The sequence below is a fragment of the Argentina anserina genome, chromosome 4 (genome assembly GCF_933775445.1).
Source record: "Argentina anserina chromosome 4, drPotAnse1.1, whole genome shotgun sequence".
Taxonomy (NCBI): domain Eukaryota; kingdom Viridiplantae; phylum Streptophyta; class Magnoliopsida; order Rosales; family Rosaceae; genus Argentina; species Argentina anserina.
In genome coordinates this window covers 23,374,242-23,392,229 of record NC_065875.1, presented here as the reverse complement: position 1 = coordinate 23,392,229, position 17,988 = coordinate 23,374,242, and the positions used below count along the sequence as shown (strand labels likewise).

Genomic DNA, 17,988 nt, shown 5'->3' with positions numbered 1-17,988 from the left:
ACTGCGCATGAACATTAAAATCTTAGGATCCTCCAATAACAGAAAGCATTACATTTTTTTCTTTCAGTTTTTAAGAAGAATCTGCGGCATAATGTATGTGACAAGGCCATTCTCATGGTACAAAAAGTCTCCTGCAGATCTTTCATTGCCTCCTCCTGAAGGTCCAAATTCAGGTATTCTTGTTATTCAAGATGAAGAACCCAAATTCTGTTTGAATTTGTTCAAGAGTGATATGATTCAAGATCTGCCTCTTCCTCAGAACAAAAGTCTAGAGCTTTACTATGCACAAGGGTTTTATCCATCAAGAGAACTTCATTTCTTCAAAGTTTTATTCATTCCAGTTCTCAATCTGCCCCTGTCTTCCAATCAGTACTATGCAATATATCCATATGGGAAGGATAGAGGGTATGTCTGCATAATCTCAATTGATGTGTAAATTTTAAGTTTTTACGCAGTTATGAACTTTGAGAGTTATCTTATGTTGTTAGATTGTCGATTCACGAGTTGTCCGTGTCTCTTTGCAGGGAAGGGTACACAAGTTCAAAAGTGGATGAAATAGACATGGACCCTGCTTGTTGCTTCAGCAGCTGTCCTAATGATGTACTGCCGCAACGATTTGATCCCCAAAACATTTACCAGCAGTATCAGATTGATATTCACAAAAAACTTGTGAACATTTCTGGGGGCTTTGCTGCTAAGTCTATGGCTAAAGACGGTTGTCCGCCAGATGCATTGTCGAGAAGAGGGTGGAAGCTCACTTGCTCAACGGCAAGTGAGTTTGAATTAGTTGATGCACAAGGCCTAGACACTGCTCTCCGTTCCCAACTTCCTGGTTTTGATTTCCCATTAATGAATGTGGTTGTAGGGAAGTGGTACTGTCCATTCATGTTTGTCAAGGAAATGAGGCCTTTGAAATCAATGTATTATGAGATGACACTTGAGCAGAGATGGAAACAAATATTTGTGATAGAGAGTAGTAAGGAACATGGTATAGGCAATGCTGTGAATGTGGATGTTGTTATGCAAAGTGAGGTGGTTGTGGTTGTGGTAGGAGGGAGGGAGAGGGAGTGTGATGAGAAGATAGTTGATGATGGGGTAATGTGGTTCAAGAGTGTCAGCAATTTGGGTGAAGAAACAAGAGTTGGGTTGAGCTTGGCAATTGTGGAGAGGATGAAGTGGGAGCAAGAAAGGGTTGGGTGGGTTGGGGGAGATGAAGCAGGCGATGTGAGAGTGGAGAGAGTTGAGAAATATGGAGGGATGGGGCAGTGGAAAAAGTTTGCATGTTTTGTATTGGTAGAGAAGTTTATGTTGAAAAGAATGAATGGGAGCTTGTTGATTAACCATGAGTTCAAGCACACTCATAAGATTAAGTGTAAATGGGAATGAAAGATCATGTGCTTGTCATTTTGGAACAATATATATCTGGGAAAGTATGTTCTGTTATTTTTGTATATCTATCATTGATTCAAGTTTGAAGATTTGTGATCATTTTTTCTCTCCAGGAAAATGGAACTCCTGTGAAACTATAAACCTCTTTCTCTGATATTTGAGCAATATGTCTACTATTTTCTTCCTGCAAATTCCTAAGAATTTAATACAAAGAAATGGATTGAAATTCATGATTCTGAATTGAAATATTCATAGCTGATCTGTTGGTGATCAACCTTTTAAAGAAAGCACCAAGGTATAATTGAGGTGCTCAGTTAAAACTCTTCAAGAAAAATCTCCACTAGATGAAACCCTTCCTTGAAGATCTCGATGGACTAGGTGAAACTGTTCGAGGAAAGGTGAAACCATTCGAGGATCAAAGATAGTATTGAGGTGATACCCATTAAGGAGATGAAATATTTTGAGGAAAAATCTCAATGAAGTGATACATTGTTTGCATCTTTGAAGATGAAACCCTTCAATAAATTCAAGATACTAGAGCAGTTTTGGGGTATGTGTTAGATGAGAGGTGGTCTGTATTTGTAAAGAACGGATGGAAGCTTGGTACTAATTAGTAAATCCATCAATGCTTAAAAATATGGCATACACCTACAGTTGAAATTCATGAATATAGTATTTCGTCTGTCATAGTAATAAGTACAGTGTTAACCTGATCAGTTTTCTTTTCAAAGGATGTGTTTGTTTAGCTTGATTTATTGGAATTATTTAAATTGAAAGTTTTTCGTAATCAAGAACTACAGATGTGATGTTAAACTGTTCTGATTGATGATGAATGTAATACGTACAGATAGACAAAAAGGTTCATGAATTTGCTACAAACTCTGACTTCGCTTGCCTTCTAAGAATCAGTGAAATTAGATCTGATAATTTGATTGTTACAGCCAAAATAAAAGACTTTTTGTAGGCATGTTATATAAATACTTGGCCGTTGATGACCACAATCCAAAAGGCCAAACAAGAGTACGTCAGGCAGATGATCTGTCGAATATAATTACAGAAAATGCATGAGTTTGAGTTCTTGAATTCTATCACAAGCAATACTATAAATTAGCACTATATGTAATCAAGCAAATCATCAAGCCAATTCATAGTTCATTCCCAGTTTCTATGCACCCTCCTCTTCCTCAAACGTTTGGCAAAAACAAACTACCTCAGCAGAAAAGGTCATCATGTATGTAACAAGGCCTCTGTCTATGTATAGAAGTTCTCCTGATTCACTGTCACTACCAACACCGGAAGGACCAAACTCCGGTTATCTAGTACTCCATGATGAAGAATCCGATGAGACTTTATGTTTCGGATGTTGCAAAGATCCTCAGGTGCAAGGCTTGCCTTTCCCTCAGAATAAGGAGCTCACACTGAGATATTCCAAAAACTATAAGGAGTGTCTTGCCTTCATTCCTGTTCTTGATAAGCCTTTATCTGCGAATACATACTATGTAATACGCCGGGATGGGAGGCACAGAGGGTATGATATAGTTTTCACTTTTCGCATTAATTTTCCTATTCATAAACATAGTTTTATAATACTGTAATGTTTCAAATTTACTTGCAGGAAAGTGTACACAAATTCAAAGGAAGAGGACATGGCAGATTGTTGTTGTGGGAAAGCTATTCAAGATGTAAAACTAAAGCCATTGGATCCATCAGACTTGTATCAGCAAATTGAGATAATTCCAAGGAAGAACAGCGGTTACTTTACTGCCAAGGCTGTTGCTTCAGATGGCTTACCTCCTTATGGTTTGAGGATGAAATATTGGAGAGTCAATATGGAAACACCCCATTGTTACCAACTAGGTGCAGCTCCAGGACTCGATGCTTCGAAGCGATCAGGCCTTCCTGGATTTGATTTTCCATTGTCGAAAGACTGTTCTGAGGCTATGGTAGTTGGCAGATGGTACTGTCCTTTCTTGTTCATCAAGGAAGGCGGACTGGAGTTGAAGCACCAGATGAAGCAATGCATGTTCTATGAAATGAGACTGGAGCAAAGATGGGAGAGGATTTTCGACAAGTACAATGAAGGAAACAGCAACAATGCCAATGCTGTGTTTGTGGATGCATTTGTTCAAAGAGAGGCGGTTCTTGTTGCTGGAAGTGAAGCTTTCTATGATAATCATGACACAATAAATGTAATTGATGACGGTTTCATGTGGTTTAAGAGCTATGATGGTGTTGGGGGAGAGAGGAGTGTAGGTTTGAGCTTGAAAATTGTTGAGAGAATGAAATGGGAGCAAGAAAGAGTTGGATGGGTTGATGGGAATGGAGGGAAAATGAGAGTGGAGAGAGTAGAAGAGTTTAAAGGAAATGGCAAGTGGAATAAATTTGCTTGTTATGTGTTGGTGGAGAGGTTTGTGTTGAAGAGAATGGATGGAAGCTTAGCACTATTGACATATGATTTCAAGCACACTCACCAGATTAGGGGCAAATGGGAATGACAAACTTGTAATATTGTATCCGGATTATTCTGTGGTTCAAATCTATTTGTACATAAAACATGGTTCAAGATATTTTAGTGTATACATACTGCATATGTAGTAGTTCTGTAACCATCTTTCACAAATTATTCTCTAATTCAACTTTGTTGATTTTGTTCATGAGTATCTGGTTTTATGTTGGCTGTTCCACAAACGTGAGTCAATGATAAGCTTTTCGTCCAACTTGCTTCTGAATTTTGACATTGTTTATGAACAGACCTTTCTAAGTTGCGCTCTTTGATATATGAATGTGTAAACGTTAGATTCCAGAAACACCAAATAGGGATACTTTGAATTTCTGATACTCTATCAATTTTGTCTACATCTTCCTTCAAACGTACCTAGTACCTACTTACGTATCAATGCGTTGACCATTGAATATTTCTTGAATATCCAGAAAGCCTGAACATAGAACTGGACTGATTCTCAGTTGTGCTTGGTAAGCAACCTGTTGGCGATCTTTATCTCCAGAGACACGAGGGAATATTAATGCAAACTGATGAGGTAACTTGTTCTCACTTTCTTCTTAGCTTACAGGCAACATGTCACATGTCATCAGATGTATCCATCTTAAATCTCTATACTTCTTGTTGAAGTTAAAATAATTATCTCAACTCCAAACCGATCTATGTTCTCCAGATTCGTAGTACGTAATAGTCTCTGTGACTCTGTCAAAAGAACACAACAATCTTAATAATAAGTCAAAAGTCTGATTTCTATTATCCAATATGAATTAAAACGAGCCCATTACTTGTCCAAATTGTTCACGTTAAGTTGAGAACTTCATCATATATAAGTAGCTCAAAGCCTCAAATCATATGATCCTCATACCCAAAACTACAAAACAAAAATAGCTGAGAAAAGAAATATAGAGAAAATGTATGTGACAAGGCCTCTCTCTATGTACCAGAAGAACCCTTCCATGCTCTCTTTGCCACCTCCTGAGGGTCCGAATTCCGGTATTTTGGTCATACAAGATGAAGATTCAGAGCCTACAATTTGCTGTGGATTGTTTAAAAGTCATGAGCTCAAGGACCTCCCTTTCCCTCAGAACAAGAATCTGAAGCTTCGGTATTCCACAAGCGTAGGGGAGAGCAAGCACGTCTCTCATTTCTACACTGCCTTCATTCCAGTTCTGAACCAGCCTCTGGTATCCAATAGTTATTATGCAATCTCGTCGCACGGAAATCATAAAGGGTATATGAATCAAATCTCAAAGTCTTAAACTCATGAACTTAATATATGTTACGTTTATGATCAGGTAATGCTAAAGAGATTTTTTTTTTGAAGGAAATATATTTCATTTTTATTCTTTTGAATTGGCTTGTAGACATGCATACACTAGTTCAACAGAGGAGGACTTGGGAACCTGCTGCTTCTGCACTTATGTCCGAGATATACGACCACAACCCTTTGATCCTAATAACATACGGCAGCAATTTGAGGTCCAACGCAAAGGAAGTTGTAACCAAATTGGTGGTTTTGTTGCCAAAGCCATAGCTTCAGATACATTTCCTCCAAAGTTTCTTGGAAGAAAAGGCTGGGAGATATATACCTCAACTCCAAAAGACTTCCATTTAGATGAAGCACCAGGTCTAGACGCTGCACTACGTGCCCGCCTTCCGGATTTCAACTTTGAACTATCGGATGCAAGCTCGAAGCCTGTGGTTGTGGGGAAGTGGTATTGTCCCTTCATGTTTGTTAAGGAAGGATCACTTACACTGAAAGATCAAATGAGCAGCACAAGGTATTATGAGATGACACTCGAGCAAAGATGGGAGCAAATATTTGCATGTGACAATGATGCAACAGAAGAAAAAAATGCTGTGAATGTCGATGTTTCTGTCGAAAATGAATTCGTTACCATTGTTGGAAATAATGTGGAGGCAGTGCAGGAGGAGAGGGATGTGGCTAATGGGGTAATGTGGTATAGGGGAGTTAACAAAGTAGGAGGAGAGAGCACTGTAGGGGTTAGCTTAGCTATTTTAGAGAGGGTGAAATGGGAGCAACAAAGGTTTGGATGGAAAGGAGGGGATCAGAGGAAAGTGAGGGTGACGAAAGTAGAGGAGTTTGGGGGTATGGGAAGGTGGAAGAATTTTGGTTGCAATGTGTTGGTTGAGAGGTTTGTATTGAAAAGAATGGATGGAAGTTTGATACTAACTTTTGGTTTCAGACACACTAATCAAATCAGGAGCAAATTTGTGTGAGATATAATGATATATAGCCTATAGACAACTATATGTATCAGACCAAAAAAAAAAAGACAACTATATGTAACTGAATTTCATGTAATGAGGTACTTCTTTGATAATATTGTAAGTGATTACCTTCCTTTATTAAAAGGATGCATGTGTTTGTTTTGATTGATACATTGGAATTATTTCAAAATTTAATAAAAATCGTTTCATTGTCAATAACTTACTGATGTGATGTAAAACTGTCCTCATTACAGTGTTTTTTTTAATAGGGCAAATTACCCTTAATTTATTGAAATCAAACTAACAAGGGAGGGGACAAAAGAACCTTCCTTCCTCATTACAAGGTCTCCATCATTGATTTTTTTGCATTGATGATATGATGAATACATAGATATAGATCGACAGATGGACATTAAACTTAGAAGATTTTTCCGTCATAGATTGATTGAGAAATATGAACCTTCCTTCCAATTACTAGCCATCAGCATATACAATTCAATTGCAGGAAAATGCACGATAAATTATGAACCTCAGAGTTTGATTAAGTCCATGAATTCGATCTAGCACAAGATTATACTATAAAGTGGTATTGAATCAAGTAGATCATCAAGCCAACTCAATCATTTTGGCCAATTAAAAAAAGTCATCATGTATGTAACAAGGCTTCTGTCTATGTATAGAAGGTCTCCTGCGTCACTATCTGTACCAACGCCGGAAGGGCCAAATTCCGGCTATCTTGTACTCCACGATGAAGAGGCCGATGAGACCACATGTTTCGGATGCTGTGAAGATACTTCTGTGAAAGACTTGCCTTTCCCTCAGAACAAGGATCTCTCAGTTGAATATGACTCAGATAATGATGATGCTGCCTTCATTCCAGTTCTTGATAAGCCTTTATCTGCTAATACATATTATGTGATACGCCGGCACGGTAAACGCAAAGGGTACGTCCAAGGCTTTTTCATATTAATTTCTACATGCTAACATGTATATAGTTTTGAACTTTTGATCATGGTCGTATATACATATTTATTTGCAGGGAAGTGTACACAAATTCAAAAGAAGAGGACATGACAGATTGCTGCTTTGGTAAATCTGTTCAAGATGTAAAACCAAAGCCACTGGATCCATCAGACATATACCAACAAATTGAGATAGTTCCGAGGAGGCAACGCGGTTACTATACTGCCAAGGCTGTTGCTTCAGATGGCGTTCCTCCTTATTTTCTGAGGAGAAAGGGTTGGTCAGTGACCATGTCCACGCCCCATCATTACCAACTAGGTGAAGCTCCAGGACTCAACGCTTCTAAGCGATCAGGCCTTCCTGGTTTCGACTTTCCATTGTCGAAAGATTGTTCCGAGGCTATGCTAGTTGGTAAGTGGCAGTGTCCTTTTTTGTTTATCAAGGAAGGTGGACTGAAGTTGAAGCACCAGATGAAGCAATGCATGTTCTATGAAATGAGACTGGAGCAAAGATGGGAGAGAATTTTCGACAAGTATTATGAAGGAAATAGCAGGAATGCTAATGCTGTGTTTGTGGATGCATTTGTCCAAAGAGAGGCGGTGTATATTGGTGGAAGAGAAGCTTTTTCTGATAATCTTGACAGACCTAATATCGCCGATGATGGTTTCATGTGGTTCAAGAGTTCTGATGGTGTGGGAGGAGAAAGGAGTGTAGGGTTGAGCATGAAAATTGTGGAGAGAATGAAATGGGAGCAAGAAAGAGTTGGTTGGGTTGCTGGGGAGGAAAGAAAAGTGCGAGTGAAGAGAAATGAAGAGTTTGGAGGAACTGGAGGTTGGAACAGATTTGCTTGTTATGTGCTGGTGGAGAGGTTTGCGTTGAAGAGAATGGACGGAAGCTTAGCACTATTGGCATACGATTTCAAGCACAATCACCAGATTAGGTGCAAATGGGAATGAAAAACTTGCAGTGTCTATTAGAAACAAGTCATGTATATTAGTATATAGATTGTGAAACAGTCTGGTGGGATGTTCCTCCGATGTTTATTTCATCACATTGTACCAGTGACCAATTGGGTTTTTCTCAATTTCGGTTTCGTTAGTTTGTTGGCATTATATGAAGGTTTTGATTTGGTCCTCCTCCTTTGTTATTTTGTTTTTTTTTTCTCTTTAATAAGTTCAAATAAGGACAAGGGCTGGGCTTAGACCCTTATTTGCTTCAGCCAAAAAAAAGAAGATTGTTTCATGGTTCAAGTCTGTCTACACATCAAATGGGCTCAAGTTCCTTAAAATTGCCAACCCTTCTTCTAAAGGGATATGTCTTTGTTTAGCTGCTTCATTGGATTTGTAATGGTGTATCAGTTTTAAACTCAATGTTGGAAATGTGTGCGGATTCAGGAACTAAAGATGCCATGTTTACTGTCATCATTATAATATCACCGTGAACTTTCTACAGAAAAGATTTTTGTGAAGCGAACTTTCTTCAGAAAACAATTTTGTGAGGCAAGTTCGCGGCGAACTTTATGCAGAACAAATATTTGGTGAAGAAAGTTTCGCGAAAAACCCTTTTGTGAAGGAAAGTCAGCGAATTTTCTTCAAAAAATATTTTTGGGTGGATTCCTCCTATAATTACTTGGACAATTTTGCACAATTTGATACCTGAAGAGTTGCATTTGCATTTTTGACTTGCTTATATCTTCTTCTTCTTTTTTTAGATAAAATATGTCTTGAGATATCAGTTGAATTTGATTTAATAATTTTAAGTGATTGGGTTGGGTAAATTATTGCATGATTTCTATTAATCTGTACATGCAAACAACAAGACCTGACCTGTCAATATAGGATTAAGGCATGATGAGTAAGTAAAAGCTGTCAGCATATATTAGGGGTGGACATAAATTACTGGAATCCCGATCCCGTCCCGAAATTTGCCGGGACGGAAGTTTAAAAACATTAGTTTTGTTTCGATCTCATCTTGTTTTATTACGGTGGGATGGGATATGAGAGGAATAAATTATATCTCACTTCGTCCCATCCCGTCCCACTTTAAATTTCATTTGAATTTCAACCATAAAATATTTCATCATCACCATATATTTATAATTTATGAGAACACCTTAGATACATTTGATAATGAAATGACTAACTTCAAAAAATGAATATTGGACCTTGGTTCATTTCCTAAATATAAATAAGTCCCAGTTAATTTTCTCATTAATATATGAATCGAGTTATATGATATAAATAAAAATGATTCGCATATTGCAAATTTCTAAGAACTTAGCAATCAGAACATATATAATCTTATATACAATATATAATTATATATGTTTCTCTTGTATGATAACACTAGAATTTTCATGTACAATATCTATTACGCTATAATTCGAATGATTAATTTAATTTTATAATAATTAAGCTCATAGTATCGAAGTAGATGGTGAAGGATATTTGGAACAATCTATATGTTTCTTTTATTACAATAATTCGTACTAAAATTTTATATGTGGTAAATTAAGTATTTTTTTATTTAAAGTCTGGGACGGTGGGATATGCTTGATCTCATCCCGATCCCGGGTGAGACGAACTTTTAAAAACACAAATCATGTCCCGATCTCATCCCAAATTTAATGAGTGAGACATGACGCGAGATTAGCTTTATCCCGTCTCATCTCGTGCCCACCCCTAGCATATATAGACTTAACAAGAATAATCAGGATATGCTTATAGGAAAATGCATAAAAATTATGAAACTCATGAGAGTTTGAATGAGTTCTTGAATTCTATCGATGACAAGCAAATAGTACAAGTTAATTCTATATATATATGTAGTTAATCAAGTGCAGGATCAAGCCAATTTAGAGTGAGTTCTCCATTTCTATTCACATATTTTTCCTACCTCAATAAACAAGAATGTATGTGACAAGGCCTCTGTCTATGTGTAAAAGGTCTCCTGAATCACTGTCAGCACCAACCCCGGAAGGGGCAAATTCCGGTTATCTAGTGCTCCATGATGAAGAATCGGATGAGACTATGTGTTTCGGATGTTGCGAAGATACTCAAGTGAAAGATTTGCCTTTCCCTCAGAATAAGGATCTCTCAGTTGGATATTCCTCAGATAATGATGATGTTGCCTTCATCCCAGTTCTTGATAAGCCCTTATCTGCCAATACATACCATGTGGTGCGCAGGAATGGGAGACACAGAGGGTACGTCATAATAATTGTCATATTAATTTTCAAATGTATAGTCTGTATAGATCTATGTATATGTATATATAGAATTATAGACTACAGTCATGTAATTTTGGTAAACAAATTGATTTACAGGAAAGTGTGTACAAATTCAAAGCAAGAGAACATGGAAGAGATTGGCTGGTTTGGCAGAACTTTTGGCAGAACTGTCATAGATGTAGAACCAAAGCCATTCGATCCATCAGACATATATCAACAAATTGAGATAATTCCAAAGCACACAAGTCACTTTACTGCCAAGGCCGTTGCTTCAGATGGCATTCCTCCATATTTTTTGAGGAGAAAAGCAGGTTGGCTAGTCACCATGGCCAGATCCCATTTTTACCAACTAGGTGAAGCTCGAGGACTCAACGGTTCAAAGCGATCAAGCCTTCCTGGTTTTGACTTTTCGTTTGACAAATTTTTTTCTGAGGCTATGGTAGTTGGGAAGTGGCACTGTCCTTTCTTGTTTATCAAGGAAGGGGGACTGAAATTGAAGCACCAGATGAAGCAATGCATGTTCTATGAAATGAGACTGGAGCAAAGATGGGAGAGAATTTTCGACAAATATTATGAGGGAAATAGCAACAATGCTAATGCCGTGTTTGTGGATGCATTTGTCCAAAGAGAGGTTGTTTGTGTTGCCGGAAGTGAAGCTGATTCTCATAATTATCATGAGGGTTTCATGTGGTTTAAGAGCTCTGGTGATGTGGGAGGAGAGAGGAGTGTAGGGCTGAGCGTGAAAATTGTTGAGAGGGTGAAATGGGAGCAAGAAAGAGTTGGATAGGTTGGATGGAAGTCATGGAACTCATGGAAGCTTAGAGTTATTAACATATGATTTCAAGCACAATCACCAGATTAGGAGCAAATGGGAATAGATATATGATTGAGTTGTTAATTTTTCATGCAGTGTAGATGTTCCACATATCTATCTCTTCAATCTTCAGGAAACTACTCAAGGTTGAGTAAGATGTGTGCATACAAAGCACTAAGAAACAGCCATGCATCAAAAGTTTCTAGAATTAACTTTCTAACTTGGCTTGCTAGGTAATATACTGTATATTGGTAAGATTAATGGAACTCCTTAATTCTATGCCATGCATGGTGCCGCATAATTGCATGCACACATATAACATGTTACATGTATAAAACCATATTTACCTGAATCACGTTGGGATAACATCTTGAATCTATAATATGTACCAGCATGGGTCCTGACTCAATAATTTCTACTTTTAAAGTATACATATTTTACAATCTTACATCATAGAAGATTGATCATGTATCCAAAGTTTCAATATTTAATTAGAAGCATGGGTTTACGAATCTAATGCCGAAGGAAACAAATTTGCCAACCATTTATTTGACCATCTTGTTTCCACTATTTTAAACTCATGTCATGTGTCTAATTGCTCAATTATTATCTAACTATAAGTTGAAAAAAGACACATGTTATGAGTTTAAAAAGGTAAACACAAGGTGGACAAATAAAGGGTGGTCGACAAATTTGTTTCCTAATACAGAATATTAGTGCGTTTTTTAAATTTGAAATGGAAAACATGCATGATAACTTTGATAGATTGTGGCACTAGCCTCCCATCAGTGGTAATATACTGATCTTGCTCTTCAGATTGATACATTCATATACAGATTACAATGATATATATAGGCTAATTCACACTAACCACCTACTCACTCCACTATCTCCACTATACCTACTACATTCCACTCACACTCCCCCTCAAGTTGGCGCATACACATCAACCATGTCCAACTTGCAAAGTGAGTCATAAAAAACATTCTTGGACACTCCTTTGGTGAGTATATCTGCAAGTTGCTCTTCTGTAGGAACAAACGGAAAGCAAATGATCTTAGCGTCTAGCTTCTCTTTTATAAAGTGACGATCAACCTCTACATGTTTTGTACGATCATGTTGCACAGGATTCTGTGAAATATTAATAGTTGTCTTGTTGTCACAGTACAGTTGTATAACACTCTTAGGTTTAACACCCAAATCTTGTAGCAAATTCCTAATCCACAACAACTCGCACACTCCCTGAGCCATACCTCTGTATTCTGCTTCAGCACTAGATCGAGCTACCACATTTTGTTTCTTACTCCTCCACGTAACAAGGTTACCTCCAACAAAGGTAAAATACCCTGATGTTGACCTCCGATCTGTAATATTTCCAGCCCACTCTGCATCTGTGAAGCCACAAACATCAACGATATTGTTGTGATTAGAAAACATTACTCCTCTCCCTGGAGCTGACTTCAAGTACCTCAAGATCCTTATAACAGCATCTATGTGGTCCTCACTGGGGTTATGCATGAACTGACTTACTACACTTACTGCATACGCAACATCTGGTCTGGTATGTGATAGATAAATCAGGCGCCAGACTAGCCTCTGATAACGCGGTTTGTCAGTAGGGACTTGATCTGGATACTCTGCTAACCGGTGGTTCTGCTCAATAGGAGTATCAATGGGAGTGCAGTCCAACATACATGTCTTTGTTAGTAGATCAAGGATGTACTTCCTTTGACACAAATAGATACCTTTGCTTCCCCGGGCTACTTCAATGCCTAAGAAGTACTTGAGTGTACCTAGGTCCTTCATCTCAAACTCTGTGACAAGCTGTTTCTGTAATCTATCCACCTCAACAGTATCATTTCCAGTAACTACCATATCATCAACATATATAATTAGGGCTGTTACCTTCCTTTGTTGATGTTTGAGAAATAACGTGTGGTCTGAATTACTCTGTTTGTAACCAATCTTCCTCATGAATTCTGAGAATCTTCCAAACCAAGCACGAGGTGACTGTTTAAGACCATACAAAGACTTTCTCAATCTGCATACGGAGTTACTAGGAGAAGCGACCACATATCCAAGCGGAAGATCCATGTATACTTCCTCCGTTAGTTCTCCATGAAGGAATGCATTCTTAACATCAAATTGCCTAAGTGGCCAGTTCAAGTTAGAAGCGACAGAAAGCAATACCCGGATAGTGTTTATTTTTGTAACAGGTGCAAATGTCTCATCATAGTCTATGCCATATGTCTGAGTGAACCCCTTCTCTACTAAGCGTGCTTTATACCGGCTTACTGACCCATCTGGATTATGCTTCACTGTAAACACCCAACGACATCCTATTGTCTTCTTGCCATATGGTGGAGGTACAAGCTCCCAAGTATTGTTCTTTTGTAATGCTTCCATCTCTTCCTTCATTGCTTTCATCCATTTTGGATCTCCCAATGCATCCTGCACTTTGTTAGGTACTGATACATTAGATATTTGATTCACAAATGACTCATATGACTTAGATAATCTTTTGGTAGATATAAAATTCGCTACCGGATACTTGGCTGTAGTCTGAAAGGTAGGTTCATATCTTTTTGTTGGTTGACCCCGAGTAGACCTATTTGGCAAAACATATTGTCTACTATCAGCTCTAATAGAATGACTAACCTCAGGTGAGTGATCTTCTGTACCAGGAGAGCATTGGTCAGGTGTAGAAACAGTAGTATGAGGGGCAGTTGTGTTTTCATCTGCTGGTTCATGAATCTCTGGAGTGACTACACCGCCGATTACATCGCCGGAATCTTCTGGTGGCGCTTGTGTAGTTGTTACATTGATAATCTCAACTGAACCTGTCACCATATCTATTGCCTTACTTGTCTCCCCCTCTCCAGGATACAGCTCTTCAAAATAGGAATTCTCCCCCTGAAGAGCAGTATCAGAAGGGGCAAAATAACTCATGTCCTCGAAGAAAGTAACATCCATAGTGACATAATACTGCTTGGTAGGTGGATGATAGCACCGGTACCCTTTTTGATGGCCTCCATACCCAACGAACACACATTTAACTGCCCGGGCATCCAATTTAGACCGCTGATGTGGTGGAAGATGGACAAAAGCAACACAACGAAAACACGGGCAAGAAGATTATGAAAAGAGGGTAAGGAGACATGAGATGCAAGTACCTCATATGGAACTTTGCCTTGAAGGACACGAGAATGAAGACGATTAATGAGGTGGGCAGAAGTGATGACAGCATCACCCCAAAGATACTTAGGCATATGGGCACTAAAAAGAATACACCGAGCCATTTCAAGTAAGTGACGATTTTTCCTTTCAGAAACGCCATTCTGCTCAGGTGTGTAAGGACACGTTGTTTGATGAACAATTCCATGTGTGTTAAAGAACTCCTGAAAGAGATGATTCACATATTCCCCCCCCCCCCATTATCAGAATGAAGAACTCTAATTGTGGCATTATATTGTGTTTGCACAGTGGTATAGAAGACTTGAAAAGCCGGGAAAACCTCATTTTTAGTTTTAAGAAGAACAATCCACGAAAGACGGGTGCAATCATCAATAAATGACACATAGTACCGCATTCCTGACACAGTAGACTCTTTAGAAGGTCCCCAAACATCAGAATGAATTAATTCAAAAAGAAGAGTACTTTTATTAGATTTACTAGGGGAATAGGTAGACTGATGACTCTTGCCCAAAACACATGTTTCACAATGTAAAGAAGACTCATCCACACTAAAAAACAAAGTAGGCATATATTTCTTCATAATACTAAAAGATGGATGCCCTAAGCGACGGTGCCATAACCAAATTTCACTTAGCTTATCAGAAGTAGAGATTAGAGTGGTCCGAGATTGTAACCCTGGTTTCTCCCCCGCATATGTCTGATCCAGATGAAACAACCGGCCCCTCAGATACCCCCGACCAATTAACTCTCCGGTGAGAAGATCCTGAAATATCACATACATAGGAAAAAATGTCACAAAACACTGAGCGTCAGTGTTTAATTGGGGAACAGATATCAAATGATGAGATAGAGCAGAGACATAGAGCACATTGTGAAGCTCTATAGTAGGAGTAATACGAACAGACCCTTTTCCTAAGACGGGGAATGCCTCACCATTAGCATTAGTAACATAGGGTACTGATGCAGGAGACAAAACGGTAAAATAAGATTTGTCATAAGTCATATGATCAGACGCACCAGAATCAATAATCCATGTATCAAAACCAACAAAGTGAGAGATATTTAAAGTCATACCAATTTTACCAAAACCAGCGATGGATGCGGTAGGGATGAACATTTTTTTTTGACAAATCAGAAGTTATACAGCGAAAGCAATGGAGAAGAATATGTTGCCGGTGCACTTGCACTGATGGTGCGTGTGCACTGACAGCAAGAAAAAAGGCTGCTAATTATTGCTGGGCCGGGTCGGATCAAGCGGGCCGGGTCGGGCCGTACTTGTTTCTGGGCTGGGCCGGGTCGTGTGTGGGCCGGGCCGGGTGAACAAAAGCGGGTCGGGTCGAGTGGCTGATTTAGGATTTAGGTATGATTTGTGCGATTTGGGTATGAGGAGCGGAGAGGAGAGGGGCGATCTGGAGGAGCGGCGAGTGACGTCGGGGTGGGGCGGCAACTGAGGAGCGGGCGAGCGACGTCGGGGCGGGGAGAGACAGCAGCAGCAGCAGCGGCGGAGAGAGCAGGAGCGGCGAGGACGACGCCGGGTCGATTCGGGTCGAGCTGCGTCGGAGAGGCTTGGCTTAGGTGAGCAACGACGGATTGTCGAGAGCACCAAGGAGAGGCAGCTCCTGGAAACTGAGAGAGCACGACCGGAGGAGCAGCGGTGACTGCGGGTTGATGAGGAGCAGCGGTGGAGCGACTTCGGAGGGACAGCGGGCGATTAGCTCCGGGAAAGGTCGACGGCGACGTCGAGCGGCGAGTCCGAGTGCGGAGCGGCCAAGCAGACGCAGCGGAGAGACGCCGGAGGTCGACCTGTCGGAAAAAGGAAAAGAAAGAACAGAGCAGGAGGCTCTGATACCAAGTGGTAATATACTGATATTGCTCTTCAGATTGATACATTCATATACAGATTACAATGATATATATAGGCTAATTCACACTAACCACCTACTCACTCCACTATCTCCACTATACCTACTACATTCCACTCACACCATCATCCATCAAGATGCAGATATAAGCAGCACTAGCGCATCCATATTTCGACAGAATTAGTATAGCAGAATGAATCAAAACAACATGGGTTTAGCTGCTAATAGTAGTAGTGCTCGCGACCTTCTTCAAGCTCAAGTTCATGTGTGGAATCACATGCTAAAGTTCATTAACTCCATGGCACTAAAATGTGCAGTTCAGCTAGGCATCCCAGATATCATTTACAACCATGGCCAACCCATGCCCCTCTCCAACCTTATTTCTAGACTCGATGTCCACCCTTCTAAAGCTCGCTTCATCTATCGCCTCATGCGCATTCTAGTCCAATGTGGATTCTTTGTCAAAGATGATAACATTCATCAAGAAGTAGTCTATTCCCTAACACCATCTTCCGAGCTTCTCCTCAATGACAGCCCTTTGACTACGACACCGTTCTTGCTTCTCCAACTAGACCCAATGTTGACTAACCCGTGGCACTTATTGGGTCCGTGGTTGTGTAACCACAAATCCACCCCATTTGAGATGACATATGATATGTCGTTCTTTGATTTGGGGGCTCATGAACCAAGGTTTGGTAACATGTTTGATGAAGCAATGGTCGCCGATTCTCAGCTTATTTCGAGTGTGATGATTAAAAAGTGTCGAGGTGTGTTTGAGGGTTTAAGTTCAATTGTTGATGTAGGAGGTGGTAGAGGAACTATGACCTTTGCCATTGCCAATGCATTTCCACAGATGAAATGCACTGTATTGGATCTCTCACATGTCATTGATAACTTGAAAGGGACCAACAACTTGGATTTTGTTGTAGGAGATATGTTTGAGAAAATACCCCCAGCAAATGCTATTCTACTCAAGGTACACGTACTTGTATTCAAAACGAACCTTCTTTTTCAATAAGTTTTGTGCTTTTTGTGTTACTTATGAATTGTGGATTTTCTATGATGATCGATGAGCAGTGGATTCTGCATGACTGGAGTGATGAAGAAAGCGTGAAAATATTGAGGAGGTGCAGAGAAGCAATTTCGATAAGCAAAAGCGAAGGAGGAAAGGTTATTATTTTAGACATGGTTGTATCTGTAGATAACATGAAGATGAGTAATACGTCAACTGAAACACAGCTGTTATGGGACATGTTGATGATGGTGAATCTCACTGGCAAAGAACGCACTGAAAATGAGTGGGAGAAGCTGTTTCTGGCTGCAGGATTTAGTTACTATAAGATTTCACATTCACTGGGAGTTAGGTCTCTTATTGAGGTTTACCTTTGAAGCCACATAACAAGGGGATGCAAGCTGCATGTGTGATATTTGTACTCAATTTATGTTTGCAGTACTTCTTATTTCATTTGGAAATGTAAAATATCTTTGGGAATAAAGTGTGGGTTTACTGGGGATTGAAAGAGCTAGTAGGAGAGTTCGGAGGGACTGGAGAGTGGAACCAATATTATGTGTTGAAGAGGCTGCATGATAGGTTTGCACTTTTGGCATATGATTTCAAGAACACTCACCAAATTCTAAAATGGGAATGGGAAATTTGGAAGTTTACATCTGTTCATTTGTGTATGTACTTGTGTGTAATTGTGCATTGATCATGGTGATAAATTAGAGCCTCTAATACATCAAGTAGAATCAGATTAGTTCTTTGAGGCTATACAATCTCATGTTGATCACACATATTGTTAAA

General features: G+C 39.4%; 6 protein-coding genes across 6 annotated transcripts; all 6 read left to right on the top strand.

Annotated features, from left to right (window-relative positions):
- Nucleotides 1–1,488, top strand: LOC126791408 (uncharacterized). Its single transcript, XM_050517857.1, has 2 exons — nt 1–405; nt 525–1,488. The coding sequence occupies exons 1-2, from the start codon at nt 8–10 to the stop codon at nt 1,384–1,386; spliced, it is 1,260 nt and encodes a 419-aa protein (XP_050373814.1). The 5' UTR covers nt 1–7; the 3' UTR covers nt 1,387–1,488.
- Nucleotides 1,489–2,618: 1,130 nt separating this feature from the next.
- Nucleotides 2,619–3,884, top strand: LOC126792427 (uncharacterized). Its single transcript, XM_050518846.1, has 2 exons — nt 2,619–2,917; nt 3,005–3,884. Exons 1-2 carry the CDS (start codon nt 2,619–2,621, stop codon nt 3,882–3,884), a joined length of 1,179 nt encoding a protein of 392 aa, XP_050374803.1.
- Nucleotides 3,885–4,761: 877 nt separating this feature from the next.
- Nucleotides 4,762–6,247, top strand: LOC126791629 (uncharacterized). The gene is made up of 2 exons (XM_050518105.1): nt 4,762–5,120; nt 5,254–6,247. Exons 1-2 carry the CDS (start codon nt 4,801–4,803, stop codon nt 6,128–6,130), a joined length of 1,197 nt encoding a protein of 398 aa, XP_050374062.1. The 5' UTR covers nt 4,762–4,800; the 3' UTR covers nt 6,131–6,247.
- A 409-nt stretch (nt 6,248–6,656) lies between these two features.
- Nucleotides 6,657–8,219, top strand: LOC126791419 (uncharacterized). The gene is made up of 2 exons (XM_050517872.1): nt 6,657–7,065; nt 7,161–8,219. Exons 1-2 carry the CDS (start codon nt 6,770–6,772, stop codon nt 8,038–8,040), a joined length of 1,176 nt encoding a protein of 391 aa, XP_050373829.1. The 5' UTR covers nt 6,657–6,769; the 3' UTR covers nt 8,041–8,219.
- A 1,774-nt stretch (nt 8,220–9,993) lies between these two features.
- Nucleotides 9,994–11,100, top strand: LOC126792426 (uncharacterized). The gene is made up of 2 exons (XM_050518845.1): nt 9,994–10,289; nt 10,410–11,100. Exons 1-2 carry the CDS (start codon nt 9,994–9,996, stop codon nt 11,098–11,100), a joined length of 987 nt encoding a protein of 328 aa, XP_050374802.1.
- Nucleotides 11,101–16,392: 5,292 nt separating this feature from the next.
- LOC126791663 (trans-resveratrol di-O-methyltransferase-like) lies at nt 16,393–17,573 on the top strand. Its single transcript, XM_050518137.1, has 2 exons — nt 16,393–17,160; nt 17,262–17,573. Exons 1-2 carry the CDS (start codon nt 16,393–16,395, stop codon nt 17,571–17,573), a joined length of 1,080 nt encoding a protein of 359 aa, XP_050374094.1.
- The last annotated feature ends 415 nt before the right edge of the window (nt 17,574–17,988 follow it).

Coding starts and splice junctions, on each gene's coding strand:
- LOC126791408 (XM_050517857.1), top strand. CDS start 8: ATGAACATTAAAATCTTAGGATCCTCCAATAACAGAAAGCATTACATT. Junction 406..524: donor CCATATGGGAAGGATAGAGG/GTATGTCTGCAT, acceptor GTCTCTTTGCAG/GGAAGGGTACACAAGTTCAA.
- LOC126791419 (XM_050517872.1), top strand. CDS start 6,770: ATGTATGTAACAAGGCTTCTGTCTATGTATAGAAGGTCTCCTGCGTCA. Junction 7,066..7,160: donor CGGCACGGTAAACGCAAAGG/GTACGTCCAAGG, acceptor ATTTATTTGCAG/GGAAGTGTACACAAATTCAA.
- LOC126792426 (XM_050518845.1), top strand. CDS start 9,994: ATGTATGTGACAAGGCCTCTGTCTATGTGTAAAAGGTCTCCTGAATCA. Junction 10,290..10,409: donor AGGAATGGGAGACACAGAGG/GTACGTCATAAT, acceptor ATTGATTTACAG/GAAAGTGTGTACAAATTCAA.
- LOC126791629 (XM_050518105.1), top strand. CDS start 4,801: ATGTATGTGACAAGGCCTCTCTCTATGTACCAGAAGAACCCTTCCATG. Junction 5,121..5,253: donor TCGCACGGAAATCATAAAGG/GTATATGAATCA, acceptor ATTGGCTTGTAG/ACATGCATACACTAGTTCAA.
- LOC126791663 (XM_050518137.1), top strand. CDS start 16,393: ATGGGTTTAGCTGCTAATAGTAGTAGTGCTCGCGACCTTCTTCAAGCT. Junction 17,161..17,261: donor CAAATGCTATTCTACTCAAG/GTACACGTACTT, acceptor ATCGATGAGCAG/TGGATTCTGCATGACTGGAG.
- LOC126792427 (XM_050518846.1), top strand. CDS start 2,619: ATGTATGTAACAAGGCCTCTGTCTATGTATAGAAGTTCTCCTGATTCA. Junction 2,918..3,004: donor CGGGATGGGAGGCACAGAGG/GTATGATATAGT, acceptor ATTTACTTGCAG/GAAAGTGTACACAAATTCAA.